The sequence below is a fragment of the Opisthocomus hoazin genome, unplaced genomic scaffold (genome assembly GCF_030867145.1).
Source record: "Opisthocomus hoazin isolate bOpiHoa1 unplaced genomic scaffold, bOpiHoa1.hap1 HAP1_SCAFFOLD_159, whole genome shotgun sequence".
Classification (NCBI taxonomy): Eukaryota; Metazoa; Chordata; class Aves; order Opisthocomiformes; family Opisthocomidae; genus Opisthocomus; species Opisthocomus hoazin.
In genome coordinates, this window is record NW_027449012.1 from 17,148 (window position 1) to 40,063 (window position 22,916).

Sequence of the window (22,916 nt, forward strand, 5' to 3'; positions counted from 1 at the left end):
GCTCTTTCTACCCAAGTTTCTGGAAGAATGGAACAATGAACAGCAAAGAGCTTGAGGAAAAGCTCCGTGGCGACGTGGGTCAGCCGAGACACGGCAAGGAGGGGAAAGCCCAAACTTAACGACAGCGAGCTGTACTCCAGAGAGTTAACTGAATGTGGAGCCTGAGATTTTTGGCTGCTGTTCTAGGTCATGTCCCAAGGACAAAGAATTCCAGCCAGAAGCAGGAATGCATGACTGCAAAGCCTCCCCCTCCACGCAATCGTATTTTTTCGGCTCGGTCGTGGGATGAATGAATGCAAAATGTGTTGGGGGGAAAGGAACAAACGTAATGCTTGGCTTTGAGCAGAGCAGAATCATGTCTTGGGGTACAACTTCCAGGAATGGAGCTGAGCCATGAAACAAGCATGGGAAGAAACCCACTCTGGGCAAGAGAGCAAAGATGAAGTGGGAAGAGCTGAGAAATATTTAAGTGTTATTTAAGTCAAAGAAATAGCAGCGTCCCAGGGAAAAATCAACATCACACAGGGACAGCACCAAGTTGTTCATCAACACACAACAGAAAAAACTTACCCTCCTAGGACATAACCCCCAAGGCTGGATTATTCCCACCCTAGGGTCTTCCTTCAAGGTCTGCCCCATGGTACCTGAACAAGCACAGCAGAGAAGTCCACAGGCTGAAGGCAAGCTGGGTGATTTGGCAGCATCCATGACTATTCATGGATACTCCTCCAAGGTAGCTTGCAAAAGGGTAAGGTGCTCCAGGACTGAGCTTAAATAGAGCCCCTGGGGCATGGGCAGTGGGTGGGGGGTCCCAGGTGGGGCTGTTCAGGGCCACTAATGCTCATTAGTGCCCTCAGTTGGGCAGATGGTCTTTCCACCTTGGGAAGAAGGGCTGGTGGTCCTCATGGGCACACCAGTATCCCTCTGGGTGGGGTCACGATGAGGTCTGATGAAGCAGGAGGGTGTAAATGCAAATTATTCCTCTCTATCCATGTGGAAATACCAGAAATTACAGACCTGAAAGAAGCGCTGGGAGGAGGCAGTCACCCCAATCCCTCTACTGGTCTCAGGTTCAAAATCACCCCGAAATAACCACTAAATTATATCTCGGAGAGCACATGGGGGTCTTGTATAAGCACGTTGCGGAGAGGGGTAGAAAAGAGATGAGAGGGGGGAAAAAATGCAGAAAACCTGTGTTTCTGCCTGGTTTCGAACCAGGGACCTTTCGCGTGTTAGGCGAATGTGATAACCACTACACTACAGAAACCTGCAGGTGTTCCTCCTGAAGGCCATCTTTCGGGGAATACAGAAGAAATGGGGTCTCTGCATTTTACCCATTCCCACTGATGCTCCCCACACCCATTTGTCTTTCTCTTCCTTCTTTGGCCTCTCCTTCCTTCTCCCTCACCTTCCAACACCAACAACCACAAAAACACATCCCTCTCCTTGCGACAACCCATCTGGACCACCCTCCCTCACGTTCTCTTGACGATGGACATTGACAGACACAGGCCATTCCCCAGCTAAAAATGCTTTTGAAGGGACAAAGGACAACACAAAGACGCCTTCTCCAGAGAGACCCCAAGAAGGGGTAGAAGTCTCCAGACATTGCTTTGCAAGAGGCATGGCCAAGGTGCCTTCTGCTGTTGGCCAAAGCGGACCTGGACGACACCAAACTGTCACCATCCCAGCGCACCAGGACCCGACCCCTTTCCCAGCTGCAAATTGGTTAGAAAATGGCCAAAAAAGGGTGTTTCTGCCCGGTTTCGAACCGGGGACCTTTCGCGTGTGAGGCGAACGTGATAACCACTACACTACAGAAACAGGGTGACCTGGGGGGTTTGCACCATGTCTGGAATGGGGTCACCCTCATTGCCCTCACTGGCTGCTCCCATGCATGCAACATCTCCTCAGCTCCAAAGCAGCCAGAAACAGCCTCATCTTTTCCCACAAAACGGGAAAAAACCCGAGCCGCTTGCTCCCGCTGCCCCAGCGAGACGCTGCGCGTTGCTGCCCTGAGGAGGCCTCGTACCCAGGTTGGGTTTGGGTTGGGTTTCTCGGTGGTGAACCCCAAGAGGAAGAAAAGGGGTCGGTTCCGTCGCTGGGTGTCAATACATTTTTTCCAGAATCAAAGCGTTGCTCTAAGTGTATTTAAATTTCCACATGGAGGTGAGCATCGTGGTACCGAGAAGAAGGTTCCGCGAACTGACGGCCCTTCCACCTTTTGATTTCCAGCCCCGCTGCCCTGCGTTTGGAAGCAAGGTTTGGCTGGAGGGCTTGATGGAGTCAAACCTCAAGGAGATGCTTCCAAACCACCCCAAAAAGCTGTGTTTCTGCCTGGTTTCGAACCAGGGACCTTTCGCGTGTTAGGCGAATGTGATAACCACTACACTACAGAAACCTGCAGGTGTTCCTCCTGAAGGCCATCTTTCGGGGAATACAGAAGAAATGGGGTCTCTGCATTTTACCCATTCCCACCGATGCTCCCCACATCCATTTGTCTTTCTCTTCCTTCTTTAGCCTCTCCTTCCTTCTCCCTCACCTTCCAACACCAACAACCACAAAAACACATCCCTCTCCTTGCGACAACCCATCTGGACCACCCTCCCTCACGTTCTCTTGACGATGGACATTGACAGACACAGGCCATTCCCCAGCTAAAAATGCTTTTGAAGGGACAAAGGACAACACAAAGACGCCTTCTCCAGAGAGACCCCAAGAAGGGGTAGAAGTCTCCAGACATCGCTTTGCAAGAGGCATGGCCAAGGTGTCTTCTGCTGTTGGCCAAAGCGGACCTGGATGACACTGCGCTGTCACCATCCCATCTCGACTCCTTTCCCAGCTGCAAATTGGTTAGAAAATGGCCAAAAAAGGGTGTTTCTGCCCGGTTTCGAACCGGGGACCTTTCGCGTGTGAGGCGAACGTGATAACCACTACACTACAGAAACCCCACACAAGTTAATTGGGGTGACCCACTCCTGACAGAAGGGACCCAGGTCTCCACCTCCACCTTCTCCCACCTCCTTTTCTACCCAATTTCTCCTCAAAATTGCCATCAGCATGTAGAAAATGACCAGTTTTTGCAGCCATCGCCACTCGGGACGTGAGGAAGAAGAGGTTTTAGTTGGGATCCAGCCCAACACCGACGGGAAGAGAAGTCCTGCGGGACCCCCGAGGAGGAAAAATTCTGGTTTTTAAAGGATTTGCCCCTTTCTGGAGTCTCTTTCCCTGACCGGGAATCGAACCCGGGCCACGGCGGTGAAAGCGCCGGATCCTAGCCACTAGACCACCAGGGAGAGCTGATCTGGGGGAAAACTGATGTTTTTAATTAATTTTGCTATTTTTAAAAATTTATTTTGCTGTTTTTAGTTAATTTAGATATTTTTTATTAATTCTGCAGCCGGAGCAAAGCGGCTCCTGTCAGGCTGACGGGAGGCAGCAGCTTTGGGGGCTAAATGTGGAAAAGATAAAAATGATTAAAAAAAAGAGATAAAAGATCAGATCTGTAAAATGGAGGTGGTTATCAGCTCCCTGGTGGTCTAGTGGCTAGGATTCGGCGCTTTCACCGCCGCGGCCCGGGTTCGATTCCCGGTCAGGGAAAAGCAATATCCATCTTTTCTATAAATAACCTGAATTTATAAATTTCCGCTGAATTTATAAATTCTGCTGGATTTCCCCATTGCTCTCGAAAACAGGCAATTCCAAATCCAAAAGCGATTAAACAGTCGAGGTGTTTCTGGAAGAATAATATTCCTAGGGTCTGGTGGGCCTGAGTTTATGAGGGCATTCACTCTGAACCCCCCATCCCCTTTTGTCACCACGTCCCCAAGGGAAAATATTAACGCACGGGCGAAAATAAACCCCCACCCGCAGCTTGTGCGATAAATACGGATTTTTTGCCAGCGCTGCCATTCCGGAGTTTGGAGGAACGCTGATCCACAAAAATCATGAAAAGCAGTAAAAATTAAAAGTTTGGGGGAATGTTTCTGCCCGGTTTCGAACCGGGGGCCTTTCGCGTGTGAGGCGAACGTGATAACCACTACACTACAGAAACCCCACACAAGTTAATTGGGGTGACCCACTCCTGACAGAAGGGACCCAGATCTCCACCCCCACTTTCTCCCACCTCCTTTTCTACCCAATTTTTCCTCAAAATTGCCATCAGCATGCAGAAAATGACCAGTTTTTGTATCTTAAAAAGCTCTCCCTGCCCCCATCCTTCACCTCTCTTTGGTACCAAACTACTGGTAGGGGGGGAAAAAGAGCTTTTTTCCACGGATTCCGCACGGAATTCTGCCTTCCCGCTGCTGGAGCTGTCGTTTGTCCAAGCGGGAAGGGTTTCACGGCCCTTTTCATTGCAGGACCAAAAACCGCAGCAATTTGCATAAAGGCCAAAATTTCATTGCAGGACCAAAACCCGCAGCAATTCGCATAAATGCCACGGGAGCTGATTGGGGAGAATTTTCAGCGTTTAAAAAAAAAAAATAAAATGAAATAAAAATAAAATTAAAAAAATAAAATTAAATTAAATTAAATTAAATTAAATTAAAAATAAATGAAATAAAAATAAAATAAAAGAAAAGAACATGAAATAAAATAAAATAAAATAAAATAAAAATAATCGAAATAAAATAAAATGAAATAAAATGAAATAAAATTTAAAAAAAACCAAAATAAAGTATCTTTGCCGAGGTGTTTCACCCCACTCCTCGCACAGGCAGGAAAGAGGGACTGAAACCACCAAAATCCGGCACCAAAATGAGGACAGAAAAACGACATTTGAGGAGCCCGGCTAGCTCAGTCGGTAGAGCATGAGACTCTTAATCTCAGGGTCGTGGGTTCGAGCCCCACGTTGGGCGATTAATTTTTATTCCCCCCCCAGCTACCACAAATCAGCGGAAAATAATTCCCGACCTTTCGGTGCTCCCCCGCTGATAATCACCCTAAAAACTCAAATGGGAAAAAAGCCCCGACAAATTACCAAAACCCCCCCAAAAAATTAAAAAAAATTAATTTTTGTCACCACCATATTCCCTTTTCAGCCACAATTTGCTACCGTCAGGATGGCCGAGTGGTCTAAGGCGCCAGACTCAAGGCCCTGCCTTCCTGCACTTGGGTATTCTGGTCTCCGAATGGAGGCGTGGGTTCAAATCCCACTCCTGACAAATGCCATTTTCTTGGCATTCCTACCCCAAAAAAAAAAAAAAAAAAAATCTCATTTTCCGCTTCGTGCCTCTTCCCCCAGCCGAAACCACCCCAGCGCTGCGTGACCTCACGGCAAAAAACCGATTAAATTCGTCTTTTCTTCCACGATGGAGTGGGACGGGCACAGAAATCTCGTTTCTCTTTTTTATTTTTACCCAATTCAGGCTTTTTTGGGTTTTTTTTTGTGCGGGTGGGGGGGGAACTTCGAGCAGGAAGTTTCTGTAGTGTAGTGGTTATCACGTTCGCCTCACACGCGAAAGGTCCCCGGTTCGAAACCGGGCAGAAACATCTGCTTTCTTTTTTCCTCCTTTTCCTTTATTTTGTTGGGGGGCGTCGGGGTAATTTTTTCTTTTTAATTCCTCCTTTTTTTCTCCTTTTTCCTAAACTACTGCTTTTCCAATTTATCCTGGGTTTTCGCTCAGCTGGGATAAATATTCCTCACTGCTTCCCATGTTAAATAAAATTTATAAATTTATAAAATATAAATATTGAAATATAAATATAAATTTATAAAATTTTCCATTGGAAAAAAGAACCGCTCACCGCTAAATAAAAGTGGTGCAGCAAGCTGCCGAGTGGCGTCGGGGATGGCTGGCTGGCAAGTCAGGCTGGACGGGACGTCCCGCCGAGGCAAGCGTGCACGATGGGAAGGTATCAAAACAAACAGAGAAGTCAGGGAATGTTTCTTAGCGGGGGGGCATCTTATTAGACACATGAAAGTCTTTTTTTCCCCAAAAGGAGGGTTCTGGGAGGAAAATGAGCATTTTCCCTGACCGGGAATCGAACCCGGGCCGCGGCGGTGAGAGCGCCGAATCCTAACCACTAGACCACCAGGGAGGCTGTATAGTTCATTGCACATTGTTCCACGGCAGGCAATACCAATTATTAAATTTCTTTGACTATTTTCCCGTTCATTTTGGGCCTTTTTCCCCTGTCCTCACTCCACCTCCAGCTCCGCAGCTGAAGCAGGGAGGTTGTCCCAGCAGCCAGCCCATGGCTTTGGGAAAGGCAGCGCTTCCCGGCTGCCTGGCGATCAGATCTACCCGCATCCAGGTGTTTCTTGGAGGGAAAGCAAGCAAGGGCCACCCCCTCGCTCCCCTTGCACCCAGCTTGGTACTGGGAACCAGTTTGGAGTTGCCCTGGACGCGCTCTCCCTGGGGCGCAGCACCTCGAGAAGCACCGGTGGTGCTGCTCGCGCTGCGAATTCTCCCGCGTACGCAAAACGAGCGAGCTGAGCTGCTCTCTGCATCCAAATAAAACTAATTGCTGGGCGTGCGGCAGCTTCCGGAAGGGTTTTGCGTATATCTGGGTGTGTGGAGGCCTCCGAGAATGTCTTTATCAGCTGCTGCTACCTAGGGCTGAGCTCCTGAAAGGTATTTCGGCTCCTAACTACGACTTCAGGACTGAAACTCTCGGGATTTTGAGCAGAAGCGCCGTCGCGTGACACAGGAGTGGTTATCGCTGGCAGAAGGCTTTGCTCTGCCCAGCTGCGGATCTCACTGAGGTTCCCACCCGCTGCCCTTCAAGTGCCAGGATGAAAGAATCACCAGGTTGCAAAGGAAGCAATTTCTTATTCTCATTTGCATTCGGCAAATAAAGCTTTTCAAGCGATCAAAGGCACGTCCGTACCATCGATTTGGATACCTGAAAACACTGACTCCATCCGCCGGGAAACGCTCCCGTGAGCATCCTCCACCCTTCCTGCGTTCCTCCTTACTCCCCCCAAATGTCCCTCAGGCAACAGCTCAGCCCGAGGCGGTTGCTGAAGCAGAGGTTGAAGCTGGCTGCCTTGGGAACGATTTATTTCTCTTGGTTTGGGGTATCTACAGGAGACCTCTCCGCGCCATCGGATCAGTCCGGGCTCCCTCTGTAAAGGGAAGAAGTAAATACTCCTACATGCACTTGTCGTGCCCTTTCTAGATGAGATAAATCAAAATTTGCCACCATTCTCCACCGACCCTGGAGGGACCGCAGCCTGGATGGCTGAATAAGGAGAGGTGAGTCCTTACAATGTCCAACGGTGTGGACATCGCACAGTGCTAAGCATCAGTCCAAGCTCACACCAGGGATTCAGGTTCTTTTGGTGATTTGAAGTAGCGTTCCACCAGATCAGGTCCTGCCTATCTCACCTTTGGACTAGATTATGAGCGCCTCATCAGAGGCCACACAAAACTTCATGAAGTCTTCATGAAGTCTTCCAGACTTTTGCATCATCGTCCACGGCGTCTACACTCAGTTGTGCAGCCAAAAGCTCGGCCAGTCAAAAAAAATGTTCCAGCAAACAGCAGGGATGCACGATCAGTCGGAGAGGGTGGAGGGAGAAGAACTTGGGAACTGGCTCAACACGCATTCATCTCAGTTCTAACCCTGTCCTCCAACAGGGAGGTTTTTGGAAGGGGTTTATGGGCATGGGTGCATCAGGGCAGCATGACCGGCAAAGCCATTCAGTGACAAAGCAACGCAGTCTCTGTACAGAGCTCCTGTGCGAGCTCTGAACCACCTGATGCTTCTTGCTGACATAAATAATGGGAAAAAAGAGAATTTCCCATCCCTGGCAGCGTGTTCTTCATGCTCCCAACATCTCCGGGGTGATGGGCTCCCATGGTGTCCCCGGACCCTGGCAATTGAGAGGCAAGCAGATGCTGTCCCAGGGTGAGGGTCAGGGACAGAGGGTGAACTGGCAACCCCTCCCCAGGCAGAGCAGGGGAAGGATTTGCTCCCCTGCGAAGGATGTTGGGGGGTAGGTGAAGATGGGTGCCTCGTTATTGGAGTCAAAAAACGCCACTCGCCCCGCCTCGTAGTCCAGGTAGACCCCAATCACCTTGGGGGCTGTGAGCAGAGAGATGGGGATGGTGGGAGAGGTGAGAGCCTGGTACTGGCTCCCACACTGCCCCACCGCCCAGATCCCCACCTTAGGGTTGACGCTGATCCGTCCCTTCCTCCTCACCGACTCCTTGGCCACCCCAACAGCCCAGGCTTCCCCGTCACCCACCTCCACCTCCCAGTAATGCCTCCCCGTGCTGAAAGCCTCGCAGCCCAGGACGCAGCGAGAGGAGTCGAAACGCTTGGGATTGTCGGAAACGGGCTGGCGGGTGTCTTCCCATCTCACATGCTTGCGATCCTCGGACAGGACGAGCCGGGGATGCGCTGTCTCTGGGTCCAGCGTCAAACTGACTGGGGATGGAGAGAAGATGAGCATCACATGAACAGCTCGGTCCTCAAGGTATTTAGGGTCACATTTTCTCCACCTTTCCCCAGCTTGGGATGCTCCAGCTCCCCGTTTGCTGGAGCAGAGCAGGAATGGTTTTACGCCCACGAGCAAGATTGGAAGAGTAGGAAAGATGGCTGTGTGAAAGGAGCTTGGTCTAGAGCAAACATACGGCTTTGAAGAGTGGATATTTTTGCGGGGAGTCTCCAGGCCATTGAAAAGAGGAAAGAAAGCCTCAGGTATCCCATAACTTTCCTTTTATAAGTTCCCATGTGGAACTATTTGCAATTTTCACCTTTGGTCTCAATCAAAGCGCCGATTTCCAAAGCTGACGCTGACCCTACGTGAGGTCCCACAGCACCCCAGCACTTACCGTGCTCCCTGAGCTCTGCCAGGAGGCCAACTCGCCCTCTCTCACATAATCAACGAGACTAATTGCTTCTTGCTGTGCTAATAAGGCTACAGCTCTGCAGGGCATGTTGGGAGTATCTCTCTACAGCATTTCACCAGGGCTTCTCCTACCTAGCTGAGATCTCCTTCCCTAGATCTGTCGCGGACGGACCTAGCAGAACCTCAAACTCTCTCCTCCCCAGCTTCTCTGTACCTTGAAATTTCATCAGCATCTCCTTGAGGGCAAGATTTTTCTGAGGAAGACCGGTGAGTTTCTCTCCCAGCTCAGGTGATATCTCCGCTGGCTTCTGGGCACTGTCCTTCTCAAGCCTGGAAAGAAGGAAGACCTTTCTGATAACACTCCCTCCACTCCAAATTGTCATTACGCACTGACCAATTTTCATCTGGGCTTTCTTATAAATAAGTAACAGTAGGACAAGAGCGAAGGCTGGGTCCTAGGGCGGTCATTAATGAGCTCCCAGAGAAGGGTTTGCTGACCCAGGACAGGTATCTGTTTTGTTCCCAAACACCAGTGAAGAGTCTCTGGACGGCAAAGACCTTCCATCATGACCAGTAGGGCTTTACATCAAGGGAAACACAGGCAATAAAAAATGCCTTTCCTTGCACACTTTTGTCTTTCCAGTAACCCACCTTCTCGATCCATGTCCAAAGAGGACATGAAGAGGTCTGTTATCAGGCTGGAAGTCCATACTGGATTCCTTTCCACCTGGATGTACTCCTTAGTGTTTAAAGGTCCACATATTTTTAGCTGCTGGATTGCTTTTTTTTGATGAGCTAACAAAGTTAGCGAGTGAAAGCTCAGCCCGCCCAAAATAGGTAGTTTTGAATGGAAGAAGAAGCTGCAGCAGAGCTGGAGGTACCATCATCCCATCTGATACCTTTCCCTGGTCTTCAGCATCCTACTTGGACCTTTTGCAGTGTCCTGGTTTTCTCCTCTATGTCTATACAGTCCCTAACATGAGGGGATCGTAAGTGGCTGGGATTTCGGAGGTCATCAGTGCCACCGCCGCAGAGAGGAACAACATGAACATCACAAGAACATGTAAAAGGAGCTGCAAACCTGCTCAGGATGTTTCTGCTGTCCTACAAGCGAAAGAGGAGAGAAGGAGCATTAGGTCAGAGCAAAGCCAGCCTGACAGTAAATAACAAGCAGCTACCCCAGGTCCGTGGGGTGACCTCGGGCAACTCAAGGCACCGCTCTGTCTAAATTATGGGTCTGAAACAAGTCTCTGCATACTGATCACCCCCCGCCTTTCATGTTCCCACTCTTCCAGTATGGCTGTTGCTACTGCTGATGCGCACCACTGCCTCAGCACATTTGAATGTTTTAAATCAGGAGTTAACGAGAGCCTGGGGGTGGGCTCAGGTGGTGGGTTTGAATGACCACCTGAAGACAAGACGAGTGCCTGTTGTTTCTCCGCCACATGTGGAAGAACTTGGACAATGGTTTTGGATGTAGACATTTACAACGGGATGGATGAACACCATACCCACATCAATAGTGATTTAAATAGACTGTGGTTGATTTAAAATCTTGAAGTGGACAGCTGGGACATGTTTATGATCGTTTAAGAGAATTAAAAAAAAAAAAGCTTTGAAAGATACATTTTAAAAGGAATATTTAAAATGAATTTGACTCCTGGGCTGGTGACATCAGTGGTGTTCAAGGCCAACGGTTTTCAGACCTGAGGTCTCACCTGCAGGAATTCACATGCTGGCTGCTGACACTTCTCCTCCAGCTCACAGATCTGTTCACCAATGGAGGAGATCTCCTCCAAGAGTCTGTTGATGTTCTCCTCCTGCCTCTTCATGATCTCCTGGTCCAGCTTGGCCAGCCGGTCCAGGAGGAGACGTTCCTGTCCCTCCAAGAACTGGTGCAGTTCCTTGACTTTGGACGTGATCTTCTGCCTCTCCTTTTCAACTCGTTCCTGCAACAAGAAGCGACGCACACAAAGGAGAAGCAGGGCTGGGTCCAGAAAAATTGCAGCAGAGATGATTTAATGTGATGACTTCTAACCTAGTCATAAATTGCAGTGCCCTTTTCAGAGCAGAGGAATAATTAACACTTTCTTTTTGCCATTTCCTTGATGAACATGCTGTCACCACTGCCCGGACCTTATCGCAATGGAGAGGACATTCCCGTGTACATGCAAGGGACCGCGGAGATGCGATCTTTGGCCATGGCACATCCCATGTCTCCACATCCATCACCACGGCCAGAGGGACAACCGAAAGGAAAGGGAGAGAGTCCTCACCACCCAGGGACAGACACTTACCAGGAAGTCCAGGCTTTTCCCTTCCTCAACCACTTTCAGCCCCAGCAGCTTTTCTCTCCTGTCCTTCAGGATCTCCATGTGAGCCTGGAGTTTCTCCTGAGTGGAGAAGAAACCTCTTGTTGGTGCACTTTCTTCCTCCAGCTGGTCCATCCCAGCACCCTCATCCCACCTATCCAGGTTTATCTCCCACAAACTCAGATTCTTCCCTGCTTAATGACACAATAATGTGGCTTTGGGAATTCATAAACCCTGATTTCTAGGAGAGCAGGGCAGCCAGAATGGGTCACTTTCTCCAACAACCAGGGCGAAATTCATGGCGTAGATTGGAAAAGGCTCAGGTAAAGGACCAAAGCAGCAGACAAGGAGCTTTAAATGACTGGCGAGACCCTGCTGGCATCTGCTCATGTCCAGCCTGTGCTCAGTGCTGACCCAAAACTTAAAAGTTTGGGCTGTTTGCTGAGTGAATCTTCCAAGGAATGTGGTTCTGGTCACAATCCCAAAGCCTGGATGGGGCATTCAAGCCAGCTTATGGTGGAGAGACCATCCCCTCCATCAGCCTGGTGCAGTGGGACCAGGGGGCTTCGTGACGCCTCTGTGGTGAGAGCAAATTTTTCTTCCCACTTTCATCAAAATCAATTTTCACAGCAACCAGCACATGCCCACAGTGAAACTGGAACCCAGACAAACAATGTGCTGGAAAACCCTACCCTGCTTTGCGCACCAGCACCATAAGACCAGGTTCTGTCGCATACGTCTACACGGAGCATCTCCTGCACCCCAGATGTCCAAGACAGCAGAGCTGACACTGCTTTGAGCAGGATGTTGAGTTGGATGATCTCCTGGGCTCCTCTCTGGCATGATTTATGAGTTCGCCGTGATCATACATGAACGGAAGCTTTAAGACCGTCAGGGTGACCGGCAATGTAGGCAACGGGGAGCACAGAGCAGGCAGGATAGGGGTGGCCATAACCCAACGCTCATGCCACTATACAGAAAGCAGACTGAAAGCGGTCGAAACCCAGATGTCTGCAAGCAGAGCAACCCACGGGGCAGCTCCCTAAGCCGGTCCCCTCCTTCTCCTCCCTCACCCCCAAACCACACATGGAGACCTCCCCACCTTGTGCTCCTCTGCAGCCTCCTCGATAGGGACCACGGCGTGGACCCGGTGAGCCTGGGACTCTCTGCAAACCAGGCAGATGGGGGTCTGGTCCTCCTCGCAGAAGAGTTTCAGAGCTTCCTGGTGCTTCTCACACAGCTTTTCCCCCCCTGCCCCTCCTCTGGCCGCCCGCAAGCTCAGCCGCTTGGCTATCTCGATGATTTTTGCCAGCTCCCGGTTGGGTCTCAGGTTTCTTTCCGGGGCTGTCTCCTTGCACTGAGGGCAGGGAAAAATCTCCTCGGCTTCCTCCCAGCAGCGGGTGATGCACGCCCGGCAGAAGTTGTGACCGCAGTGGATGGAGACGGGGTCCTGGAATAAGCGCAGGCAGATGGAGCAGGAGGCTTCGTCGCGGAAACTTTCGGCAGGGCCGTCGGCAGCCATGGTTTTGGCGGCGAGAATGATGGGGCGGCTTTCGCTTTCCGCCCAGGCTGGTCTCGCCCGTTGGCTGCTCCCCTTCCTGCAGGTGTCTCGGGCCCCGAGGGAGGTGAAAGTGAGCAGAGGGGGGGTTTCGCTGCTGAGATGCACCGGGTTTTCTCCAGGCTGTGGCCGTCGCCGGGAAAAACTCTGCACTGAGCAGCTGCAGAGGGGAAGGGAGAATCCCCCTTTCCCCAGAAACCCCGGCGGGTTGAAAAGAGATTAAATAGAAAATAAACACCCTTCATAATTTCCTGACTTAGAGATCCACCTACAGCTTCTGCATCACCCCCCTCCCTCCCAAAAAACAAATTGAGAGGTAGCCCCTGCCCCATGTATCCCCATGGGGTCCAGCACCCAGAAACCAGCCTGCTCTCATCGCTCATTAACAAACGTGCTTTTAATTTATTGATGGAAGGGAATGGCTGTGGGAACAGAGCTGAAGCAAGTCCCCTGCCATGGATGAGTCTCCCTTCTTCAAGTCAAACCGCCCAGACACTTCCTTCGCTGTTCTTTTCACCTCTTTATTATTTATCACGCCTAACTGCCGGCTTCGCCGCCATCCCGCCAGCATCCTCCGCATGTGTACGTGCAGCCATAAATACTTTTTATTGTTGCTTTCGGTTCTCCTTTAGCACAGGATGCCGCTTCTTTCACGGTTCGGGGCTGAGCCTGGAGCCAAGCAGCAGCTGATTACCACTCACCCTCTTACCTTTAATTGTCCTTTTCCTCCAAGCTTCCCTGAAATTAAGGAACAGAGGGCATTTTCTTCCACCTTGTAAATGAAATAACTCCATGACGGGCCATACCCCTCACTCCATCTGCCCAGAAACAGGTTCTCCTTCACCCAAGATCCCACCGTGCTGTGGAAGATCTTCCTTCAGACCTCGGCCACCGCATTCTGGGGGGGAAAAAAAGGTGACATTTCGGGAATGACCTTCCAGCAATGGAAATCCCAGAATCACAGAACCACCGAATCCCAGCATGGCAGGGGTTGGCAGGGACCTCTGTGGGTCACCCAGCCCAACCCCCTCCCCAAGCAGGGTCACCCAGAGCAGGCTGCACAGCACCGCGGCCAGGCGGGGCTGGAATATCTCCAGAGAAGGAGACTCCACAGCCTCCCTGGGCAGCCTGGGCCAGGGCTCCGTCACCCTCAGAGGGAAGAAGTTCTTCCTCGGGTTCAGCTGGAGCTTCCTCTGCCTCAGTTTGTGCCCGTTGCCCCTTGTCCTGTCACCGGGCACCACTGGAAAGAGTCTGGCCCCATCCTCCTGACCCTCACCCTGCAGATATTTAGAGGCATTATAGGTCCCCTCTCAGCCTTCTCTTCTCCAGACTGAACAAGCCCAGCTCCCTCAACCTTTCCTCGTAGGAGAGATGCTCCAGTCCCGTCACCATCCTCGTAGCCCTCCACTGGACTTTCTCCAGGAGCTCCTCATCTTTCTTGAACTGGGGAGCCCAGAACTGGACGCAGTGCTCCAGATGGGGCCTCCCCAGGGCAGAGTAGAGGGGTAGGAGAACCTCCCTCGACCTGCTGGCCACAGTCCTCTTACTCCACCCCAGGATCCCATTGGCCTTCTTGGCACCCAGGGCACGCTGCTGGCTCATGGTCACCCTGTCGTCCCCCAGCACTCCCAGTCCCTCTCCGCAGAGCTGCTCTCCAGCAGGTCAGCCCCAACCTGTACTGGTGCATGGGGTTGTTCCCTCCCAGATGCAGGACCCTGCACTTGCCCCTGTTGAACTTCATCCACCAAGACCTCGTCCAAACTGGGTTTCATGCACCAAAGCGGTAAATGTCCTCTTCTCCTCCCCCCCATCCCTCCTTGTCTCTCTGGGAGGGACAGTAATGTTGATTTCCTCCTCTTAGACAAGCAACCCCAAACCACTCGGTCGCATGGACCACCAACCCGTGACATGCAGAAGGGCAGCTCCCGACCCGAAGCCCGTTGCGTGCCCAGGCAAACGGAACTCATTTGCATCGGGCTGAGGCCGGGTAACGAAGTGACACGCTTTTCTGAGAACATCGGTAAATAGCTCACCGGCCGTTATTTGTCTGCGGGTGTTTTCGGGGGGGGGTCAGGATTTTCCGGTGCGGCACTCTGCGTACACGAACACTCAGACTGAAACCCGTGGTACGGTTTCATACTCAAGGCACTCTTTTTTCCTCTTTTTTTAATTAATCCAGAGTTAAGGGTTGATTTAGTGGGGAATGAGATGCACAGATAGGCTGGCGTTGGGATGGACAGCGCTGAGGGACTGCTTGACTTTGACTTTTGTGTTTAGGACGTCGCTTTCTCTCCTGCTCTTCTCCCTCCTGCTGTCCCAGGAGCTCTGGCAGCGTCATCGCCTCTGCAGCACCAAAAGCCACTATTTCCTCCCCAGTTACCTACAGGAGTCGAATAATCAGAGTAATCTCCCAGACACCACTCGCAGCGGCTTTGCTCTCTGCCATGTCTCATTTGGGCTTGAAGCGGAGCTTGATGCACCTGGAAAAGCATCTCAGCTTCTCCAAACCCAGCCAGATCAGTCTATTTTGCCAAGCCCTGGGGGCACTGATGAGTGTTAACCGCCCTAAGCAGCCTCACCTGGGACCCCCAGACCCTGCCCATGGTTGGGGATCTATTTAAGCTCAGTCCTGGGGTGCAGCCCTTCTGCAAGCTGTGCTGGAGGGGTACCAGTGTATGGCTGTGGGCTCTGTTGATCCATCCCATCGTGATTCATTGCTCCTGTGCCCTCGGTAAGGAGATTTGGACCCCTAACAAAATTCAGCAGAGGTTTGGTGCTGCTTCTCCCAAGATGGAGAAAATAGGGGTGTTGTGGGGGCGTGTGAAGGGGGAGATGGAGAAGTGGGCCAAGCGTCGCTTGCCATGCCTGGAGGATGCTGAACTTCATCTCAGATAGCAATAGAGAGGGGAAACATGGGGTGGAGACATGGGGTACTAAATTGTCTCCATCTCCCTCCACATCAAACCTAAACCTTAGGGCAAAACTCCTGAAACTCTTGGTGTGACTTTGTGGACAACCTGGCTCTGCTCCTAAGGGTGAGTTTGGGGCGGTTTTTTGAAACTAAAACTTTGGATTGCAGCTCTTTATGCTGTAAACTGGGTTGGGCAGGAGGCAGGTCGGAAATGGTGACTCCTCTCTAGCCCTCACTTGGCTGTGTGTGAGCAACAGGGACTGCGACTGAGCGTGGTCTCAAGAGGGAGCTGGAGGCTTTGTCTTGGAAGCAGTGAAGACTTTTTGCTCCAGGCCTCTGTGCAAGAAAAGAAAATCAGTAATGAAAGGTTTTCAGTGGGGCTCTGCTTAATTGCATCCATAAATACGGGGCTGGGGGGACCCCCAGTTAACCATCGGGCACAAACCACCCCACCTCAGTTTTCTCCTTGCTTCGCATCGTGTGGTTTTTCCTTTTCCAGCAGTTTCAGGGTTAAAATCTAAACGCAGACCGGGGAAAGGGGTGCAGATTTTATTTCCATTTTTTTCCATGGGGTCAGCCGGATGAGGGAACTTTTTGGGCTGGAAAATGGGTCCCTTGAGAAAGGAATGAGTTTTTCAACCTGGCTGATGCCAGGAGAGGACGGTGATGCTCAAAGCTAGCAAAGGGTCAGTTCCGAAGGGTGGTTCAAATGCTAAAGAAGTTCAAAGCTCCCCCCCCGGGTGCAGACAAGACTTTCCCAGCAGGATGTAAGGGGTAGGTGTTGCTTTTCCCGGGGGGGGGGGGGGGGGGGCAAAGGGATGAGAGTGCTCTCGACTGGGTCATCCAGCCCCTTTTGTGCTGGAAATGGGATCCCTGGGGTGCTGGCATCTGGAGAAACACCATGCTAATTAGGTGGGACTCGTGAAACGATCCTGATTTGCAATGCAGGAGGCGGGAGCAGTTCAATGCCTGAAGCTGGAGAGAGGATTTTGGAGGTGGGGGGAGGTGGCTGCAGATTTCCCAGGGTCAGAGGGAGCTGGATGTGGCCCCATTTCCCAACTCACTTCTCTGCTTTCCCCCCACCCTGGGCGCTGTTTGCAGAGGCATAACTGGTGCTGGGCCCCATGCCTACCAGCAGCATTGATCCGCTGTCGAGAGGAGGGCAAGACCCTCTTCCCACCCTGGGACCCTTCTCCTCCTCCACATGGGTGCCCCTCTGGCTTCGTTCCACCTCCTTCACTCTCCCTGTGATATGTGACCACCTTCCCGATCCTCCTTCAGCCTCACCTTCTCCATGGATGGTCTTCCCCATCTGTTCCACATCCCCCAAATCCTCTTTACTTCCATGCTTGGCCCCCCTTGTAGGACGTGGGTCTCACCCCCCAGGCTTGGCAGGGCTCCCTTTCCTCCTCCTTCCTCCCTGATGAGCTTTGGGTACCAGGAAACCCACATGGATGATGGGTACCAACGGTTTTGGGAATGGGGACCACCCTGGGGGATGCAACCAGGAGGACTTTGGCCATCACCCGCTCTCTCCCTTCCCACCCAGGCTCAGCTCTGGCTCTGCCCACCCCTGGGGGCGGCAGGAAGAGAAACGCCTTTCCCTTGCTCGGAGGAAAATGAAAGCGGCCGCAGTCTCCCTGCTCGCATCAAGGGGCCCCATGGCCGCGCCGAGCCCCACCGCAGAGCTCCCCAGCGAAGCCTCCTGCCCCATCTGCCTGGAGTACTTCCGAGACCCCGTCTCCATCCACTGCGGTCACAACTTCTGCCGGGCATGCATCACCCGCTGCTGGGAGTGGTCCACGGTGAACTTCTCCTGCCCGCAGTGCCGGGAGACTGCGTCGGAGAGAAACATTCGGCCGAGCCGGGAGCTGGCGCGGGTGCTCGAAGTAGCCAAGAGGTTGAGTTTGCAGGCAGCCAGAGGGGAGACGGTCAAGGAGGAAGGATGCGAGAGGCACCGGGAGCCCCTGAAGATCTTCTGCAAAGACGACGAAGCCTTCATCTGCATGATCTGCCGAGAGTCCCGAACGCACCGCGCTCACGCGATGCTTCCCGTGCAGGATGCTGCCCAGGAATACAAGGTAAGGGGGATTTTTTTTCTTGCTAGGTGGGCACTAGGAGCCAGACCAGCACCATCAGGGTTTGCTGTTCCCCTTCAGCACATCACCATCAGGCCGTGAAACATCTTGCCCCTGCCCGGGGCAGAAATGTTGTCCCCATCTGTGTATTTTCCTCCACTCTTCCCCCACAGCAAACCGGCCTGTTTCAAGATGACAGGGCACTCCACGCACCACTGCTTCTGCTATCTCAGTTCTCATCTAAAAACCTGATGCTCTGAAGGGGTGAGGTCTTCATGCCCTCTTCCCCATCGCAAAATTCAAGCCGTTGTCAGCTCTGGTGCTTACTGGACATCTGCTGATCCCAAGATGCTCTCTAAACCAGCAGAAATGTGGGTCAATAAAAGAGGGGCTATTTTATTGCAGCATCAGCTCAGAGAAAGGATCCAACGTAGGCAAGGGCTGGTGCAGAAAGCTTTTTCCCCACTGTGTGGTATTTATTTCCATTTAAAGCACTCCCAGGTCTGAAGTTCAGGATCCTCCTGGGCTGAGAGACACAAGGAGAAGCTCTGGAGCTGACCACAGTGCAATGCCCTCCCCAGTGTATTTTTTTCTAGGCTGTCCCAATCTTCAGAGACAAGGGGTCTTTATTTTTTTCTTCCCTCAGGGACAAATCCAGGCTCATCTGCAAGCCCTGAAGGAAGACAGAGACAAACTCCTGGGGTTTCGAGAGGCTGAAATGAGGAGAAACTGGGAGTACTTGGTAAATGTTTTTGAGGGATGGGGATCTGGATGGGTCCTTTTGGTGTTAGATGAGACGCTGTGTGGGAGATGGTTCTGCGCTGCCTTGGGGCTGGGGTCCTGCTCCAGCTACCATACCAAATGCTGTCTGATTTTTCTTTGAATTGTAGGAAAAAGCAAGCAGAACCTGGAGCTCTTCCAGGGACTCAGTTGCTGAATGCAAAGCAATATATAGATAACGGATATATAATACTCAAGGCTTTGACTCTTTCTAGGTATGCAGTCACTGGCACGCGTGGGACTTTTCTGCACCCTTCTCCACCCTCCTCTTCCCTTCTTGTGTCCCCTTCTGGCAGGAGAAGACCGAAGCTGAGCGGCAGAGGGTTTTCTCCAAGTTCGAAGGGTTGCGTCTCTTCCTGGAGGACCATGCCCATCATCTGCTGGCTCAGCTGGGGGGCCTGGAGAAGGACATTGAGAAAATGCAGGAAGAGAACATCACTAGCCTGACAAAGGAGATATCTCGTCTGGATACTTTGATCCAAGAGATGGAGGAGAAGTGTCAACAACCAGCAAGTAAATTTCTGCAGGTGAGGGAGCAGGGAATGGAGCCAGGTCACCACCACCTGGGTCCAGGCTGTTTCCTGGCTTTAGGTGTTGCCCCGTGATGCAGCCAAACCCAGGCTGTGCTCTGCTCCAGAGCCACATCCACACTGTTGAGGTTTCAGTAGATGTTCTGCCACCAAGACCCGTTCACAAAGTTTCCTCTTCCCTCTCTTCCTTCCAGGACATCAGAGGCACCTTGAGCAGGTACGGGGCTTCCTGAGCTTCTCCTCCCACCCCAGGCTGGGCAAGGGGGGTTGGACCTTGTGTTTGGCCAGATATTTGGCTTTGTGGACAGTGGCTCTGAGCAAAGGTGTCTCTACCCATGGCTGAATATGCAGCTGGTTTATTCAAGCCTGCAGCAGCTTCTCTGAGCTATGGGCGTGCACATCAGGTTTCTTGGTCTCTGAGGAGATGCATCCTCACTTCTTTCTGTTGTCTCTTGCTAGGCTTGAAAAGGAAAACTTACAGCAGCCTCCAGTGCTTCTTCCAGAACTGGAAGAGAAAATCAATCACTTCAGGGAGAAAAATATTGCATTGGAGGAGACTTTGAGGAACTTCCAAGGTATTGAATGCAGGCTGGGGTGGGGAGATGGAGCAATACCTGTGTGAGCATAAATTATATTTTATATGATTATGTATGTGATCTCATCATGGCACAACCTCTGTCTTCATTTGCACACTGATACCTGCATGTCATACCAGATAATGTCTCTTCTCCCCTTTTTAGATGTCCTGATGTTTGAGCTGCCTGAAAAGAGTAAGTCCACATCTCCTGGAGGTGGGGGAGTGAGAAGGACCAAGGGAAGGCTCAGCCCAACATGGGATGGGCCATGAGTTGGAGGGTTATCTGGAGAAGATGCTGCCGTGTCTGAACAAAATGAATGGGAGGGGGGCCAAAAACACCATAAGGAGTCGGGGAATCCTCATCATAATATCTTGATGGATCCATTTCTTTCACTGGAGCTGCTGAGCTGCACAATCTAGCTCTGCCCCCCACATCAGTATACTCAGGGAACAAATGCCTCATTTGGCACTTCTGGCACAAAAAAAAAAAGGGTGGGAGTCTCCTAGTCATCTGCCTTGGGGCTTGTTCTCTTGCTCCTTGGGAAGCTGCTTCTGATGCTCACCTGAGTTCTGTGGGATGTGGAAAGTAACCAACATCTGCCCTGGCATCAAGGGTAGAACATACCAAGCAATGGGATGGATGGTGCTGCAGGACCTCCTTGCTTAGAAGCAAGGCAGAGCTTGGGGACAAGGGAGATGGTTTTGTGGTGTCGATGCTCTGTTCTCTGCCCCTTGCAGTGAAGGTGACCCTGGATCCATCCACAGCTCACCCCCAGCTTGTCGTGTCAGCGGATGGGAGGAGTGTGAGGTGGGAAGATGCCCAGCAGGAACCATCTGCTGAGGGGCTTGGCACGGATCCCTGTGTGTTGGGATGCGAGGGCATCACCTCAGGGAGATGCTGCTGGGAGGTGGAGGTGACACCCAAAGGCTCCTGGGCCGTGGGCGTGGCCAGGGAGTCCCTGAAGAGGAGGGAAGAGACTGCTGGGGATGTGGAGATGGAGCTCTGGTCTATGGGTCTCTGTGAGGGTCAGTTTTGGGCTCTCACCTCCCTTGAGCGTATCCCACTATATCAGATCCAGGTCCCCAGAAGGGTCCGGGTGTCCCTGGACTATGAAAAGGGTCAGGTGGCATTTTTTGATGCTGATAAGCGGGCCTTGATATTCACTTTCCCAGCAGCTTCGTTTAAAGGAGAGAGTATTCATCCCTGGTTCCTGGTGTGGAGCGAGGGGTCCCAGATCATGTTGTGTCCCTGAAGTTCTCATTGCTTAACCAAACACAAGTTTCTTGTCCCCAGCAACCCTATTTCCATCACTTTGGGGGACTTCTGTCTACCAAAGTCCTAGCTGGCCTTTCTGGCCTCTCTTTCCATCCTCAGTGATGACCTCTGTGGGTCAGTGTCCCTAATGGTGATCCCCAAATTGGGGCATCAGCGGCTGATCTATGGAGCTGCGTCTGGTCCACAGCATCCTGCACCAGTTTGGCCTCTTCTCCAGTCTTACAGTTTTTAGACGAAGTAAAAAGATTTATGTGCTGTAATGTTCTTCTCTGTCTGGTTATTTGCTGATTCTGAATGTGAGGTTCAAGGGAGGGGTGGGACTTTTGGTTAATTAAACTCCATTTGTGGTATTTGCACAAAGCTTGTGACTTGGCTGTGCCTGCACCAAGAAAGGTCCACAAACTCCATGCAGGTGACTTAGGGACATCCTTGGAAGCCATCTGCCATGTTGCTCTCCTGGCTGCTGGCAGTCCCAGCCAGAAGGAAAGACACAGAGGAGAAAATCATGTTGTTGTTTTTATTAATAGTCTACATCACGGAGGTTTCAAGTATCAATTTTTGGAGAAGGGAGGCAACAGTTGAGGCTTGGGAGCTTTTCCAGGTGCAAACTTTCCATCAGCAAAGATGCCATGTTGGTGAGACTCCACATTATGGCAATGAAGGCTGGGATAAACTTCACCTGAGATCAGAAAGTCACAGTGCAACTGTCTGCAGCTGAACTGGCCACCCCAGGGATCCTCTGAAAGGGGGAAACTGTCTGGTTTGGGGCAATTACACCCTTTGGGAGGTTTGGGGGAGGGGAAAGGTAAAGCTTGGACCCCTTGGTTTGGACATGATCAGCTCAGATGGGGACATCTATAGTTAAGCTAACCATTCCTACTAGTGATGCTCTGATTTGTTTTTCCCCATTTTCCCACTATTTCCCATTTCTGTGCCCCAGGGTTCCCTCACCAGAGCTTCTCCTCTCTTTGCCTCGTTTTTCTCAGGCTTATCTCTTCTCCCTGCACATAAATCCCCAAGTGTCATGGAGAAGAAGGAAACACAAAAGCCAAAGTCCCTGTTTGTTTGGTTCCATGCAGTCCCAAGGGTAGCGTGGGAGATGCGGGGTTGTGCCCTGAGGCTGTAGAAAGTCAGGAGAACGCTGCTCTCCGTGTCTCAGGGACACAGCCGGAGCTGAGACCTGGCCCCTACCACCCAGAGCCACGGGCGGACCCTCTCCCCGGTGAAGGAGGCACGTGAGAAAATGAACATGAGCCCTCCTTCATCTGCGTCAAAGAATGCCACCGTCCCTCCGGCATAGTCCAGGTGGACGCTAACCCGACGGGGCACCCAACGAAGGGGTAGGAGGGTCACCTTGCGGGTGGTGAGTGCCCGAACTTGTCCGCCCCACTTCTCCACCCCCCAGATCCCTCCTTGGGGGCAGAGGCTGAGGTGCCCCTTCCGACGGATGGACTCGCGGGCCACCCCCACAGCCCAGTCCCCCCCGTCCCCCACCTCCACCTCCCAGCAATGCCGGCCGGCCACGAAGCCCTGGCATCCCAGCACGAAGGGCCAGTAGTCAAATCGCTCTGGGTTGTCGGGCAGGTCCCGTCGTCCTTCTCCACGTCTCACGCTCTTCAGGTCCTCGGAGAGGATGAGGTCAGGGTGAGCTGTGTTTGGGTCCAGGGTCACGATGGCTGTGGGATGGGGGACAGGGGTGTGAGGAGCAAGGCTGAGCATCCCAGGGATGCGGGGTGCTTGGAGGGGCCCAGCAGGACCCAGGCTGGCATCCAAGCAGTGAAAGCCTCCCAAGAAGGAGAAGCATCCCCAAAAGAAGGAGAAGCATCCCCAGGAAGGAGAAGGGTGCCATACCTGAAGCAGAAAAGCTGTTTTTAACCCAAAAAAAACCCAAAAGGAAAAGGTGCACGGTAATGGCAAGAGGTTCATGCAGAAATGCCTGCAGACTTTAGGCTACTTCAGGCCAAAAAAAAATGCTGAAGGGAGAAAAAATCTTAAGGAAAGCAATACATGGGATGTAAACCAGCCAAGTCTTGAGCAGGTTGTCTTCTACAGCACCCGCAGGAGAAGACCAGACTGGTTCGGCTGAGCACG

General features: G+C 51.9%; 2 protein-coding genes and 11 non-coding genes across 13 annotated transcripts; 5 read left to right on the forward strand and 8 right to left on the reverse strand.

The window, feature by feature from the left end:
* Positions 1–1,194: 1,194 nt before the first annotated feature.
* On the reverse strand, positions 1,195–1,267 carry TRNAV-AAC (transfer RNA valine (anticodon AAC)). Its single transcript has one exon. It is a non-coding gene; the product is annotated as a tRNA-Val (tRNA).
* A 484-nt stretch (positions 1,268–1,751) lies between these two features.
* Positions 1,752–1,824, reverse strand: TRNAV-CAC (transfer RNA valine (anticodon CAC)). The gene has a single exon. It is a non-coding gene; the product is annotated as a tRNA-Val (tRNA).
* A 504-nt stretch (positions 1,825–2,328) lies between these two features.
* TRNAV-AAC (transfer RNA valine (anticodon AAC)) lies at positions 2,329–2,401 on the reverse strand. Its single transcript has one exon. It is a non-coding gene; the product is annotated as a tRNA-Val (tRNA).
* Positions 2,402–2,875: 474 nt separating this feature from the next.
* Positions 2,876–2,948, reverse strand: TRNAV-CAC (transfer RNA valine (anticodon CAC)). The gene has a single exon. It is a non-coding gene; the product is annotated as a tRNA-Val (tRNA).
* A 276-nt stretch (positions 2,949–3,224) lies between these two features.
* TRNAE-UUC (transfer RNA glutamic acid (anticodon UUC)) lies at positions 3,225–3,296 on the reverse strand. The gene has a single exon. It is a non-coding gene; the product is annotated as a tRNA-Glu (tRNA).
* Positions 3,297–3,528: 232 nt separating this feature from the next.
* On the forward strand, positions 3,529–3,600 carry TRNAE-UUC (transfer RNA glutamic acid (anticodon UUC)). The gene has a single exon. It is a non-coding gene; the product is annotated as a tRNA-Glu (tRNA).
* Positions 3,601–3,981: 381 nt separating this feature from the next.
* Positions 3,982–4,054, reverse strand: TRNAV-CAC (transfer RNA valine (anticodon CAC)). The gene has a single exon. It is a non-coding gene; the product is annotated as a tRNA-Val (tRNA).
* Positions 4,055–4,786: 732 nt separating this feature from the next.
* Positions 4,787–4,859, forward strand: TRNAK-CUU (transfer RNA lysine (anticodon CUU)). The gene has a single exon. It is a non-coding gene; the product is annotated as a tRNA-Lys (tRNA).
* A 198-nt stretch (positions 4,860–5,057) lies between these two features.
* On the forward strand, positions 5,058–5,165 carry TRNAL-CAA (transfer RNA leucine (anticodon CAA)). Its single transcript has 2 exons — positions 5,058–5,095; positions 5,120–5,165. It is a non-coding gene; the product is annotated as a tRNA-Leu (tRNA).
* A 255-nt stretch (positions 5,166–5,420) lies between these two features.
* On the forward strand, positions 5,421–5,493 carry TRNAV-CAC (transfer RNA valine (anticodon CAC)). The gene has a single exon. It is a non-coding gene; the product is annotated as a tRNA-Val (tRNA).
* A 477-nt stretch (positions 5,494–5,970) lies between these two features.
* TRNAE-CUC (transfer RNA glutamic acid (anticodon CUC)) lies at positions 5,971–6,042 on the reverse strand. Its single transcript has one exon. It is a non-coding gene; the product is annotated as a tRNA-Glu (tRNA).
* A 1,822-nt stretch (positions 6,043–7,864) lies between these two features.
* On the reverse strand, positions 7,865–12,637 carry LOC104328378 (E3 ubiquitin-protein ligase TRIM39). Its single transcript, XM_009933397.2, has 6 exons — positions 12,218–12,637; positions 11,101–11,196; positions 10,522–10,752; positions 9,885–9,907; positions 9,018–9,133; positions 7,865–8,379 (listed from the first exon to the last, which is right to left on the reverse strand). Exons 1-6 carry the CDS (start codon positions 12,635–12,637, stop codon positions 7,865–7,867), a joined length of 1,401 nt encoding a protein of 466 aa, XP_009931699.2.
* A 4,608-nt stretch (positions 12,638–17,245) lies between these two features.
* LOC104328389 (zinc finger protein RFP) lies at positions 17,246–20,940 on the forward strand. Its single transcript, XM_009933407.2, has 7 exons — positions 17,246–17,665; positions 18,309–18,404; positions 18,739–18,969; positions 19,167–19,189; positions 19,432–19,547; positions 19,713–19,742; positions 20,288–20,940. Exons 1-7 carry the CDS (start codon positions 17,246–17,248, stop codon positions 20,800–20,802), a joined length of 1,431 nt encoding a protein of 476 aa, XP_009931709.2. The 3' UTR covers positions 20,803–20,940.
* Positions 20,941–22,916: the final 1,976 nt, after the last annotated feature.